We start from the raw sequence: 14,363 nt of genomic DNA on the forward strand, positions 1-14,363 counted from the left end.
TCTGCTTCAGCAAGATTTTTACTTCAGTAGGGTCAAGTCAATAGCTTTGTCATTGGAAAGTACAAATTCAGAAAAGTAATGACAGGAAAGTTCTTCAGATAATATTCTACATTGTGTTTAGTGTACAGATTGTTAGGTACGCGCTAAAGACTTCAGCCCAGAACATTATTATGTTGCTCAAGTCAGAGCCAGAACAGGGAAATCAGTGGAGTCCTAAAGTGCAGTCTCAGCTCTGCCACTCACTAGCTCTGTAACCTTGAACCAGTCACTTAATCCAGAGGTTAGGGCCTCCTACTTACAAAGTCCATACATTAGATGAAATAATCTCACAGGTCCCTCTCGACTCTGATTTCAGTTTTTTTGAATTTGGATACCACTCAAATGGATAAAACGAATCCCAGTTTTACTATTCAAATTTGGATTAAGAAAAAAACTATACAGTCAAAGTTGAGTCAGTGAGTTTGGAGCAAAGACCATAATGCAAGCAAATTGAAGCAGAAACAAAATAACTGATGCTTAAATTCCTTTCCATCAAGGTGGAAATACGTGTGTCAGTCTTACATATTCCTCTCACCTGAATTTACATTTTAAAATCTTATCACTTCTTTGTAAATCTCATTTCCTGTTGAAAACCCTACCTCCAAAAGCTACAATTCTTACAAATGAAAGTGTTATCACCTTGCTTACCTTCCACAGTCTGATATCCAAAGAATCTGCTCTTCACCGTCATAGTAACCTCCAGCCCTGGAGTCCTTAACCGTGTCCTCTTCTAGTTTTCCTTGCTTTGCACTTTCTTCATACATATCTGATAGTCAGCATTTATTTACTTTACAAGCCTTTTACTGTGCCAGCCTTTCAAAGGTCTCCCCTAAACTTGCTCTCCCACTCTTTTTTTTTTCCTCCAAGGTTCACGAATGTTACTGAAAAAAAGTCACCAGAGAGGGAAGCGGAGACCTCAACCAAATGCAGAGTCTCACCTCTGGAGGGTTCTCCGAGCTACTGAGATTCGTCTCATCTATCACAGATTCTTCACTGAAATCCCCACAGGGACTGCTGGAAATCTTTCCCACGCTCCCCACCTTAACCCTCTCTGTGAAAACTGCTATCTATTTTATGAAAAAGAATGAAACTTTTTGACCACGAGTGCCTGCAAATATTACCATCTCTACCCCAAACTTTTTCTGGAACTCATCCCTTATCTCCCAAAATGTCCATGCCTCTTTCCTAAATTAACTACTTACGCACTAGGTCTGTGCTACCCAATAAGGTAAGCCACTAGCCACATGCGACTACTTATATTTAAAGTAATTAAAATTAAATGCAGTTAAAATTTTTGCACTCAGGTTGCACTAGCCGCATTTCAAGTGCTCAACAGCTACATGTGGCTCGTGGCTACTGCACTGGACAGAGCAGAAAGAAAACTTTGCCCATCACTGCAAAGTTTCATTGGACAGCGCTCCCCTAGATCTACATGCTCCAGATCACTGCCCTGTTTCTTTAGCCTGTCTCACTTGCCCTCCCCAAGTCCATCTACAACACTTCTTCTTTGCTAGCTCCTTCATTATTTCCTTAGAAAAAATGTTTCCTTTTCCCCCAGCCTAAACATGTAATCCTTCTCTTGGCCTGCTAGTGTTCAGGTCTATTTTTTCCTTTCCTTTCACTGCCAGGCAATACTCAAGCCTCACCTCCTCTCATTCCTTAACTTCTAACAATCTTACTCACCATCTAATACAACTGTTCCTTCAAAATCAAAATTCAGTGGTCCTTTCTCAATACTCATTTTTAAAAATATTTATTTATTATTTATTTTATTTATTTTATTTATTTATTTTGGCTGCACCAGGTTTTAGTTGCAGCACACAGGATCTTCATTGTGGCATGCAGCATGTGGGCTTCTTTTGTATTTTGTTTTTGCGGTACGCGGGCCTCTCACTGCTGTGGCCTCTCCTGTTGCGGAGCACAGACTCCGGACGCGCAGGCTCAGCGGCCATGGCTCACGGGCCCAGCCGTTGCATGGCATGTGGGATCTTTCCGGACTGGAGCACGAACCCGTGTCCCCTGCATCGGCAGGCGGACTCTCAACCACTGCATCACCAGGGAAGCCCCATGTGGGCTTCTTAGCTGTGGCATGCGGTATCTAGTTCCCTTGCCAGGGGATCTGGGCCCCCTGCACTGGGAGCACAGAGTCTTACCCACTGGACCACCAGGGAAGTCCCAATATTCATTTTCTTTCCATTTCTTCATTTCCCAGCCCCACTGGCAATCTCTTTTCTCTTTGCTCAGTTTCCATTATTCTAACACTCTCTACCTCTTTAACCTCTATCCCATTTTCTTGGCAGATCCTCTGAATTCTCTTATTCTAAATCTTAGGCAATGTCCAAGGGTCTGTCCTTTGTCCTTTCTGCTCTATACTTGCTGCCTATGTCATCACATTCAACCTTTTTTCTAAGTTCCACTTTTGCCACTTTTGCTTTCTAAGGACATTTCAATATATATGTCCTGCCAGCAGCTCAAACTCAATAAAGTACAATACAAATTATCTTATCATGTTCAAATAACTTCTTGATTTTCCTGTTTCTATCTACACAGTCACTTAAGCCCCCAAATTTTAACTTAAAATATTTATTTATTGAACACCTGATCTGCACCTTTGACCTTTACACCGTCATGTACCCTTATTTATTTGTGCTCAAGACCTAGCCATTGTCACATAAACCCTCCCTTCCTTTCCATTCCCTATCCCACTTGCTATGTACTATTCCCTGGAATTACTGCAACAGCCTACTAAATGTGACCTAATCTATGGTCCCCTAAAATTCCAATCTAAGCAACACAGAGCTTCCGATTCATCATCATAACAGAAAGATCTAACCAAGCTGCTCCTCAGTCCAGAAAACACAAATGGCTCCTCCATGCCACTAAGTAAAGTTTAAACATCTTACTTAGCTGGCACGCAAGACTCTCCAATATCTGGGCCCTTTCTCTTCCTACTCAGTCCCCTTGCCAAACAGAATTTGCTTTACTCCAAACAAGCTTGCACACAACCCCTCAGGGCTTATGCTCTTCTGTCCACTTGCAATCGTCTTTGTTCACATTTCCAGCTGCCATCATCCCATCCATTCTTTTTTTTTTTTTTTTTGCGGTACGCAGGCCTCTCACTGCTGTGGCCTCTCCCGTTGCGGAGCACAGGCTCCAGACGCACAGGCTCAGCGGCCATAGCTCACGGGCCTAGCGGCTCCGCGGCATGTGGGATCTTCCCGGACCAGGGCACGAACCCATGTCCCCTGCATCGGCAGGCAGACTCTCAACCACTGCGCCACCAGGGAAGCCCCATCCCATCCATTCTTTACAACACATGCCAGACAACATATCTTCCATGAAGCTTTCTCTGATTGCCTAAGACAGGAAATCTTTCATCCTCTCCTAAGTTATTGACCCTGAGAGCTATCTTATGGCACTTAGCACGTGTTAATTTTTTTTTATCATGGTCATTTGTATATGTCTCTTAATCTACACCTAACAGCACAAGCTCTTTTGTTATCATTTTTATATTCCTTAGGAAGATCTAGTACCTGGTAGGTACTTGACAAATACTGAAAAAATGATTTTTTACAATTTGTTACTATTACCTATACCCTTTATTAAACAGAATAAATGTAGTTTTGGAATGTAGTCTGCAAAATAAAATTCAATACACAAAATCCTATTTTCCTGCTGATTTAAGTGGGCCCTAAGGACCATTTCCACTATGGTTGTAGGAAAGAAACAACAGCCAAGATTCAATATATTTTAAGTATGACTGCAATATGTTGCACTTTTCTCTGCTTTTATTTTTTAAAATTTATTATTTATTTATTTGTTTATTTTTGGCTGTGTCAGGTCTTAGCTGCGGCACACAGGATCTTCGTTGCAGGCTCTCTAGTTGTGGGGCATGGGCTTTCTCTCTCTAGTTTTGGCGCACTGGCTCCAGGGCGCGTGGCCTCTGTAGCTCGTGGCGTGCAGGCTCCAGCTGAGGCGCGCGAGCTCAGTAGCTGTGTCACGTGGGCTTAGTTGCCCCACAGCGTGTGGGATCTTAGTTCCCTGACCAGGGATGGAACCCACATCCCCTGCACTGGAAGGTGGATTCTTTACCACTGGACCACCAGGTAAGTCCCTTTTCTCTGCTTTTAAATTCTGAATATTAAATTTCTGCAGAATACTAAGAGATGTCAGTAATTGGCTTTTCACCCTTTTCTCCAAACCAGTAGACGTCACTCCAGAAACTAATAGGCAAGCTTATTCCTGGGGAGTTTTTAAAATTTCTTTTGTTTTGTTTCTAAGGTAGGATTTTCCTTGGCATGAGCAAAAATATTTTTAAGCAATGAAATTAAATGAGTTTTTCCCCACAGTGAGCCATTCACTTTAATAGACAATAGACTTTCTGTTTAATTGCCAATTGATCTTATTGTAGCAAATATGATTTCTGTGATAAAATGCCTTGTAAACAAGTGAATCTGGGAAATCTTAATTTTTATTCATTACATCCTTTGCTTGGTTTGATTAAAAACTAGGAAACCATGTGCATTTTTTCAATAATCCAGAAAGCATCTTGGTCATCCAGAATGAAATTCACTTATCACTACCAAAAATTTTAATGAAGATCAGAAGTTGGGATATATATTTTAAGCAAAAAGCACAGAGGTTAGTAACGTTCAGAGAAAAAGTAGTCTTTTCTTTGTGTAGGAAGAAAATCTTACTATGCAATACAAAACAACAGGCAAAGATTTCAGCGCTCCTGACCTAACAAAAAAATTGCTACTAAAAAGAACTTTTTACATGTGAAAAATAACTCAAGCAAGTTAGTTTATTATAGGTTTCACGTTGGTATTCTGGTGAACATCTTGTCTTGACATGAGCAGCGTAAACAGCTTGCTGCACAAGAGCCTTTCTCCCACACAAAGCATGAAGAATGTTTTATATTTTAGAGGAGGAGAGGAGGCTCAGATTTGATAGTTTTATATCAAAAACAAGCTGGATCATTTCAGCCATAACAAAATAACTAGACTATAGATCATCTAAGAATATAATCTGGTGACACACGATGATTTAAGAGCAAAGCACAGTGCAGCCATGGGCTCTGGAGAGGTTCCAAAATATTTTTGGTTTGCAGTATAGGATTTCAAAGTAAGATTTTTTACTTTTACAATAGATGCTCCTAGCACGAAATATACTCCTAGAATGAAGACTAGGGTGTCTTAACTCTAATCTAATTAGAACATTATTTTAGTGGTTTCAGCTGCATTGTTACCAAACCTTAAATGAATCTAAATGAATGTGGTATTACAGCATATGTTAAGAAGGATTTTGACCAATAAATTGAAATTTTCTGTAAGTTAGACTTCTAATATTTATGGAGAAAGTTACACTTACTTATGTCATGAAATAAAAATACATGCAAGTTAATTTTCCAAAAGTCAGACTTTATAGGAAAATATGTGTCACTTGTGTACAAACACCTGTCGTCACTGCTAAAGGCTTAGATTAAGTAACACTATGACACATCACATTCTCTGATATAAAATGAAGTTGTCTGGATGAAAGTAAATGAAAATTCTAATCCTATTTTATTTATGTATACTTTTTATAACATGTGGTAATATTATGTTTGGCAAGGAAAGAACCTTAAACTACCCAAACTCTAAGACTGAAGACGTTTATTAGAGTTAGATATTTCATAAAAATGGCGGGAGTTATTTTATATGTTGAAAACACACTCATTAGTTATTCAGAAGTTCAAGCAGTTCAAAATTATGAAACTCATGCTATGTCTGGCTACATATTTCATATGTTTATATGAAATAAAATTCTGTGAGATGGCTGTAAAAAGATAAGAAATAATGCAGTAACAAACGGGAAAGGAGTAAGGATATTTATTTCTATCAGAACATAAGAATATGAGATATATACTAGAAGACTAAACTATCCCAACATGGCAGTGCTGTCAGACTCAAAATATAGGCCTGGCTAAAAGAATACATTTATAAATGGGGTGCATTAGAACCTAGGATTATCTTTTTTTCCACATTATCTTTTATTTTTCATGTCTAGTGTTAGTAACATGTATAACATCTACAGTGTTTTGTATCATATAAGAAAATATTGGTGTAAGTACTGACAGATAATTCATCCTGTAAACAGACAATGCAAACTCTCAGTATCAATAAATACAGTACCGCACTTAAAACGTATTTTCTCTTCCTTATGATTTTTCTTAATAACATTTTCTTTTCTCTAGCTTACTTTATTGTAAGAATATGTATATAGCACAAACTACATACAAAATAAGTGTTAATTGACTTTTTACGTTATCGGTAAGGCTTCCCGGTAAACAGTAGGCTTAACGGTAGTTAAGTTTGGAGGAAGTCAAAAGTCAGACATGGATTCTCAACTGCACAGGGAGTTGGGGCTCCTAATCCCCATGTTGTTCAAGGGTCAACTGTAATTCTCTTCATACATTATTGGATTTAATTTGCTAATAATTTGTTGAGTTTTTTTTCCATCTATGTTAAGAGATATTGGTCTGTAGTTTTCTTTTTGTAATTCTTTGTCTGGTTTTGGTATTAGACTACTGCTTGCCTCATAGAATGGGTTAGGAAATATTCCCTCTGTTTCTATCCTAGTAAAAGGTTATCTTAACATATTTAACATATTAACTTAATAGTTTAACATATTAACTTAACAAATGCCACTTCAAGAACATTGAAACAAAAATCATCACAACGATTTGTGGTCCTCAGGAAGAAGGCATCTTTGGCACATTCTTTGCAAACCCCCAATGCTGGAAGTCTAAGCAAGCTCTGGTGGTCATTACCATACCTGAATGGTAGACCTTTCTGGGCTGCCAGCCAGAATGGACCTCCTGGGTATGTACTGGTAAATGCTCCAGCTCCAGTGTTGGGAAGGGTGGATACAACAGGGAAGATGTCCGATGCCTATATCAAGCCACCATGGGTGTGCTGTGACATGTACTACTACAGCTGTCCCCAACCTTTTTGGCACCAGGCACTGGTTTTGTGGAAGACAATTTTTCCACAGATGCAGGGTTGCGGGGATGGTTTCAGGATGATTCAAGCACATTACATTTATCGTGTGCTTTATTTCTATTATTATTACATTGTAATATATGATGAAATAATTATACAACTCACCATAATGCAGAATCAGTGGGAGCCCTGAGCCTGTTTTCCTGCAACTAGATGGTCCCATCTGGGGGTGATGGGAGACAGTGATACCCAAAGTGTGTTGCTTAGGTTCAGTCTACTCTGTAGTCTTGTTTTCGTTGCTGTCACTGCAGAAAACCCTGCTTCACAAAGATAGGATGTTGGAAATGGAAGCAGGCTTTCCAGTGCTTTTGTGTCAATCTCAGGATATCCCGCCTTGACTTTAATCCAGGACGTATGGAGATATGAGGTTGTCTCAAACATAATTTTTAAGGCCACCGTCATTTGCGATCACCAGCAGTTGATCCTCTTCTAGCACGGACAAAGTCGATTCACCTGGCTTATTCACAAATGGGTCATGGATCCATTCCTTCCCAGTTCGGGGGTCTTTTGTGGTTGAGAAGTAATGCTCAGACTCTTCTGAAAGCTGAGATAGGTGACCACGCACCAGCTGGGAGAAAGAAGGCCCTGGCTCAGTCTCTTTCAAAATCTCTGCTAATGATTGAAACATGTCAAAACTCCCAATGTTAAACTGTCGCCCCCATAATTCCAGTTCGGCTTCGAATGCAGTCACTTTATCTGCCTACTTGAACACAGTTGTTCTCCCATGAAGTGACAGATTGAGTTCCTTGAGCAGGTTGAATACGTCACACAAGGAAGCAAGTTTTGCGATCCATTCTGTGTCACTGAATTGTGCCGCCAGTGGTGACTGTTTTTCTAAAAGAAATCTCTAGAGCAGCTCTCGTAACTCAGAAACTCTGGCCAGTGATCTCCCTTTAGAAGCCATCTCACTTCTGTGTATAAGAGAAGACATGGGTTCTCTGCGTCCATCTCCTTACAGAGCTGTGCGAACAGACGTGAGTTAAGGGTGTATACTTTAACGTGGATGATAATTTTAATCACATCCTGCAAAACGTTGTTAGGTTCAGGTGACATTTTTCGGCTAGCCAGCATTTCTCTATGGATGACGCAGTGTGTCGACTCACATTCAGAAGCGACCTCTTAGACCGGAGTAATGAAACCAGAAAACCATCCAGTCATGGCAGCCGCTCAGTCCGTGCATATACTGACACAAAATGACCAATTCAGTTTTCCTGATATGTAATCACTCAAAGACTTGAATAGTTCTGCAGCTGTGGTGTTGGTTGGCAACAAAAGTACACATAACATATCCGCATGCATATCCTCCTGAAAAATATATCGCACAAAAACAAGCATTGTTGCCTTGTTGTCAACATCGGTAGACTTGTCAACCTGGATTGCGTACCACAGTGACTCATTAATCCTCTCTAACAATTGTGCCTCAATATCCTTTGCTATTTCACCAAGTCGTCTAGTTATGGTGCTAGCCAAAAGAGGAACACATGCCACCTTTTGAACTGCAGCCTCTCCTAAAAGTTCACAACAGAAGTCCCTAGCAGCAGGCAGGATCAACTCTTCACCCATAGTAAAGGGCTTCTTAGCTTTAGCAATGCGGTTAGCCACTAAGAATGATGCTTTCAGTGCAGACATATTTGATGAAGCGGTGGCCTTCAGTAATTGCTTCTGTCTTCGTGTTCACGATTTTTCTTTTGAAAAACTCCAAAAGCTTGTGTTTTAATGCAGGGTGATTGGTCTGCATGTGGCAAAGCAGTTTTGAAGCTTTCATGGCTTTGTTGGATAGCCAGTCGCCACATATTCTACAAAGCGGGCTTGGAGAATGTGAATCACCTGTTGCAATGAACGTGCAATTTAAGTAGGACTCTTGGTATTTTCTTTTAAATACAGCTTTCTTTTGGTGGGCAGTCGTAGAGTCTTCTGCTGTCTCATCATTGGGTCTTTCCCCCTTTGCAAAGAAGCTCTCCCGTGACGTTTGTTTTTCACTCATTTTGGCTAGGGTTAGCTTGTGGGCTTTCCAAAACTGTGACTGAGACAAGTGTGCAGTGCAGGAAACAGGTGCGGACAGAAGTGGTAAATCAAATAATGGGCGGGCCACGCACGGACTAAAATAAGTGTCAGATTCTGACTTTAAGCCTGCCACCAGATGCAGCTGTACAGTTGAAGTACATCAACTCACTTGCCACTATAAAGCCTGCCACCAGATGCAGCTTAATTGTCACTTGCCACTCACTGATAGGGTTTTGATATCAGTCTGCAATCAACTGATTTATTATGGTCTCTGTGCAGTCAAACCTCTCTGCTAATGATGATCTGTATTTGCAGCCGCTCCCCAGCGCTGGCATCACCGCCTCAGCTCCACCTCAGATCATCAGGCATTAGATTCTCATAAGGAGCGTGCAACCTAGATCCCTCACGTGCACAGTTCACAGCAGGGTTCGCGCTCCTATCAGAATCTAACGCCGCCACTGATCTGACAGGAGGCGGAGCTCAGGCGATAATGCAAGCAATAGGGAGCGGCTGTAAATACAGATGAAGCTTTGCTTGCTGGCCTGCCACTCACCTCCTGCTGTGCGGCCCGGTTCCCAACAGGCCACGGACCAGTACCAGTCCATGCCCGGGGCTTGGGGACCCCTGTACTACTAGATTCTGGCATCCCCAAAAGGCTCAAGATGCTATCACTGGGCCTAGATAAAACCTGCAGCAGCCAGTTGAGGCGTCCTTAACCTTAAACATCTTTAGAGAAGAAAATTCCACAACTTTCTTTGTTAACCTGTTCCAGGCACTAAAATAACCTAAGATCACAAGACTTTTGACAAAAATGTGGGGAGAAAATACTTAAAGTGAATTTAAACATTTTTATTCCTTTATAACAAAACTCACAACCCAATTGTATATTGAAAATTACCACGATAAATATGTAACAAGCACTGGTTCAAGCACTGCCTTTGCAAAGAAACACCAAAGGAGATGGGAATTCCGTTACTCTGAATACAAAGCAACAACAACAAAATAAGCTTACACGATTACTGGCATCAAGAAAGTACTTTATTTATTAAGCAGGTCATTGTATCATCCATACACACAACCTCTGTCTTAAAAAGAAACAGAGAAGAGATACTTATCACAATGTTATTATCCAGTATTTAGACTTCACAAAGGTCTATCACTGAAAGTGCCTTATACTAAAGGAGAATGAAGGATGAAAAGATTGAGGGGTTGAAGAACTAGAACTAGTTAGTTCTTTGTTTTATTCCTAAATTAAGGCGTCTGCCTTGCTTTGTCACCCAATAGTCTTTGCTTTCCTGGATATCTCAGTCAACGACGAAGAATTCCTAAGTATGTGCTCTACTTAATATCTTCAAGCCACATTCCCTTACATAGTACACCATCAACACAGCCCTCAGTCACAGCGAAGGAACATGATGCACTCCCCCTTGCCATCCCTATGGGATATTAGGCAATGCAGCGTTCATTCCTTTCTCTGCCAAGTGGAATGCCTTAGTAATATGCATCCACACCCTGCTGGCTTTGCAAGAAGTCAAACCCAGCATCAAGGATCCAGCTCAGATGCCCTATATAGAAACAAGTAGAACTGTCACAAATCTCTAAAATGATCCCTAATCTTGCATAAATGTACCATTTACTTAGATCATAGAAACCTAACTTTTGGAAATAACTGCTTTTCTTAGTCTTGGATTATATTTGCAATGATGGCTACTGTTGATACACACTGACAACTGGTACCCAAACACAGTGTCCAGGACAGCTACAGCTGAACTCAGATTTTTATAAAGCCAGGAGTATATGAGAGATAGATACTTAGTCTCTGCTACTGTGATCTTAACTTCATTACCCTTTTTGACACCGTCGAAGACTAAATTTTACAAGATCTCTCATTATATCTCCTAAGAGGGGGACAGTATTGACAGTGCTTATTCTCACAGTGATAAATAACTCTGTATCCTTTACAAGAGGGTAAGTGAAAAAATTGGGGAGGTGAGAAGATTGAAAAAAGGAGGTAAGGTCCTGGTGTCCATGTCATCTTGTCTCTGAGGGCAAAGCCCCTTGAACTGGTGCAAAGAAAATTTGAATCCAAATTAGTAATAATGTACAGGCCTCACCATGTCACAAGAAAAAAAATTTTTTCTGATCCCAACTTCAAAGCATAAAACTAATATCCCATTGGTATAATATAGTTTGAAAGTCAATTAAGTATGTATATAGTAACACACATTTATTTCTGGATTCTGGTACTAGTATACTTGGAAGGTTCAATTGTGGGTTTGCACAAGTCTCCCTAAAAGAGTTTTTATTTTTTAAACAGTTCCTTTTAAAAAATTAAATTCCTGTCCCTTTGATCAAAACTAACTTCAAATAGAGAAGCAAGGGATTTTATAACAGCCCGAAGATTTTAATGATTTCCTTTGGATCACCTGGCATCAGAGTATAGTGGCGTGGGTAAGAGAAACATATAACAGTATTAGTTATACAAGCAGACCATACTTATTTTTTGTTTAGAATCTTTTTTCTTTTTTAAATAAAATACTCTCACTTTTAAGTACAAACCGGGGAATAAAATAAGGTATCCTTACTTGGCTCTGGAGTGTACCAATTATACAGAAACAAGGAGTGTTTGAATCCCAAATTTCATAAAAGTTATCTCAAAGATGAATGCTAAGAAGAGATTCCTATTTCATTTTTATATTCCTATCTACTCTTTTACTAAATGTTTAATGCTAACATCTTGCGACTTTTTTCAAGACAAAAGATTTTTTAATAAAAGGAGAGGAAAATAGGAAAAGGAAGACTATCTCGGGTAAAATCTTAGGCTAAGCACATAAAGGAATATAGTTCAAGTAGTTTTAATATGCTGTAAACCAACTTATTTTTCAAATAAACTCTCTAACGTGGAAGTTCATATTTTGGATAATATGGGTCTAACAGTAACATCTCCACTCTTTTTGGAAACATACAAGCTAATATTTTAATATGTGAAAGCAAATTATCTGATCCATGAAAAATAAATTTAATCCATCAATTTATTTGCTTAATTCTTTCATATTTTATAAAATGATTCAGTCTTAATTTTATATTTCACTTCTAGTCATTTCACAGCTAAATTTTTTAGGAGAATACAAGTGACCAAGAACCAAGGAGAAAGGTGGGGGGGCAATACTTTTTACAACATCGGAATAAATCTTAATGTACTACGTTCCAGTCACTATTTTTTATTTAATTCTAAAACTCTGAAGTATAGTTCGAAGTTTTTTTTTTTTTTTTTTTTTTTTTTTGCGGTACACGGGCCTCTCACTGTTGTGGCCTCTCCCGTTGCGGAGCACAGGCTCCGGACGCGCAGGCTCAGCGGCCATGGCTCACGGGCCCAGCCGCTCCACGGCATGTGGGATCTTCCTGGACCGGGGCACGAACCCATGTCCCCTGCATCGGCAGGCGGACTCTCAACCACTGCGCCACCAGGGAAGCCCTCGAAGTTTTTTAAAGTACAGTTTTGTTTTTGCTTTTCGCATTCCTGCTATAAAAATCTGGTCCTGTGGGTTGAGAGTCCTGCACATTGCCTCATATCCCAAGATCACATCACTGCATATGGCAGCTATACTTCATTCTTGCTCCCACTACGTCATATGTCAATACTCAGACTTGAAAGCACTTCCCTATCACACTGCTATTTTTCTAGTTCACATTCTTTAGTGAAACCTCAAATAACCAAATAAGTTCAACAAAAGTTTACTGAAGCTTATGAATATAGTGTGGTTACCTTTTATTTTCTGCTGCGTAGTAAGCTCTGAGAATAAATTAAAGTTAAAAGGAACAATTTGATTAATACATGAGTCAACCCCCTATAATTAAGAAATCCCTTGTAGAAAAAGAGTTCAACATATGAGGAAACTAAAGCCAATAGGGATAGAAGAGGAGAGAGTAAGGAGAGGGGCAACAGAAGGCAGATGGTAAAAGGAACACGGGAAATGGAAAACAGCCGGAGTTTCAGTGTGATAAATTTAAGACACACACATCAAATAATGGGGAAGAAAAGAAGCAAGCAGAAACTGAGGCAGTCTGAGGGGGAAATAGGAAACTGAGGACAAAATATAACACTGAAAATAGATAAGGTGGAAGAAAAATTAGGTGTTTTATGCTGTAATCTAACACACAGTAGTAATCTGGGCTTTTAAAACAATTTAGTAGGAGAAAAGAAACAAATGAAGAAAACTGCAACATTACACGTATCTACAGTTACTGCAAAGGTATGACTAAGCACTCTTGCACACTGTGGTTCTTCTTGAAATTCCAACTGATTTTTTTCTTAGAACCCCATATCATTCATTATAATGCTGTACACACAGGTACTTGATTAAAGCACATTAGTAAGAGTTTATGAAAAATAACTGACCACTGGACTTCCAGAAACAGGAGTCAGCCTCCTCTGGCCTACGGACAAGGTCATACGAGTGCTGATTGCTGCCTGCCAGCATGCACCCACTCCTTGCTACTTCTTGAGATGGCCCCCACAACCTCACTCCCTCAGTAAAATGATCTCTTCCACCTGCAAAAGAAATTAAAAGGCACGGGATATTGGCACCCTTCCTTTTAAGAGTTCCTTAACTTTGCTCTACACAGACTTACACTTGAAACAAAGTAAATCCATTCTCCCAGTCCCCTTGTTGCAAAGATACCTTTGTCTCCTAGACAATTCAAATTGCAAACAGCAAGAGGCTTTGGTTTAGAGAAGATATTCTCCAATACTACGATATCCTTACTTTATACTAATACCTAATCAGCATTTATTCAGTCTAAAGATCAACTATGAACAAAGTGAAAAATAGGTTTAACTGTAAACCTATCTCCTCTGCTCTTTGAACATCCCAAATATACTTATTTTACAACCTTGGTCAAAGTTACATAGTAGTGAATTCATGTTCTACTTTTTTTTTTTGGCAGGTAGGGGAGTTTTTTTAAACATGTTCTTTTGGCAATTAGGTTTGCAGGCTCATTTTTTAATGAGAGGTTTTTGTTTGTTTGTTTGTTTGTTTTGCGGTACGCGGGCCTCTCATTGTTGTGGCCTCTCCCGTTGCGGAGCACAAGCTCCGGATGCGCAGGCTCAGCGGCCATGGCTCACGGGCCCAGCCGCTCCGCGGCATGTGGGATCTTCCCAGACCGGGGCACGAACCCGTGTCCCCTGCATCGGCAGGCGGACTCTCAACCACTGCGCCACCAGGGAAGCTCCTATGAGTACATTTTAAAATTTGCTTTTACTCATGCTTACTTAAT

General features: G+C 40.0%; 1 protein-coding gene across 3 annotated transcripts in view; it reads right to left on the reverse strand.

Annotated features, from left to right (window-relative positions):
- DISP1 (dispatched RND transporter family member 1) overlaps positions 1-14,363 on the reverse strand; it is a 207,214-nt gene that overhangs the window by 68,987 nt on the left and 123,864 nt on the right. The window contains exon 1 of one of the 3 annotated variants that reach the window (XM_032638209.1): positions 13,486-13,571. The exons of the other annotated variants lie outside the window; for them this stretch is intronic. Within the exon in view, the coding sequence (XP_032494100.1) occupies positions 13,486-13,567 (82 nt within the window). The 5' untranslated portion in view covers positions 13,568-13,571. Of the gene's footprint in view, positions 1-13,485; positions 13,572-14,363 lie in introns of those variants that run through there. 3 annotated transcript variants of the gene reach the window in all.

The sequence above is a fragment of the Phocoena sinus genome, chromosome 1, assembly GCF_008692025.1.
Source record: "Phocoena sinus isolate mPhoSin1 chromosome 1, mPhoSin1.pri, whole genome shotgun sequence".
In the NCBI taxonomy this organism is placed as follows: domain Eukaryota; kingdom Metazoa; phylum Chordata; class Mammalia; order Artiodactyla; family Phocoenidae; genus Phocoena; species Phocoena sinus.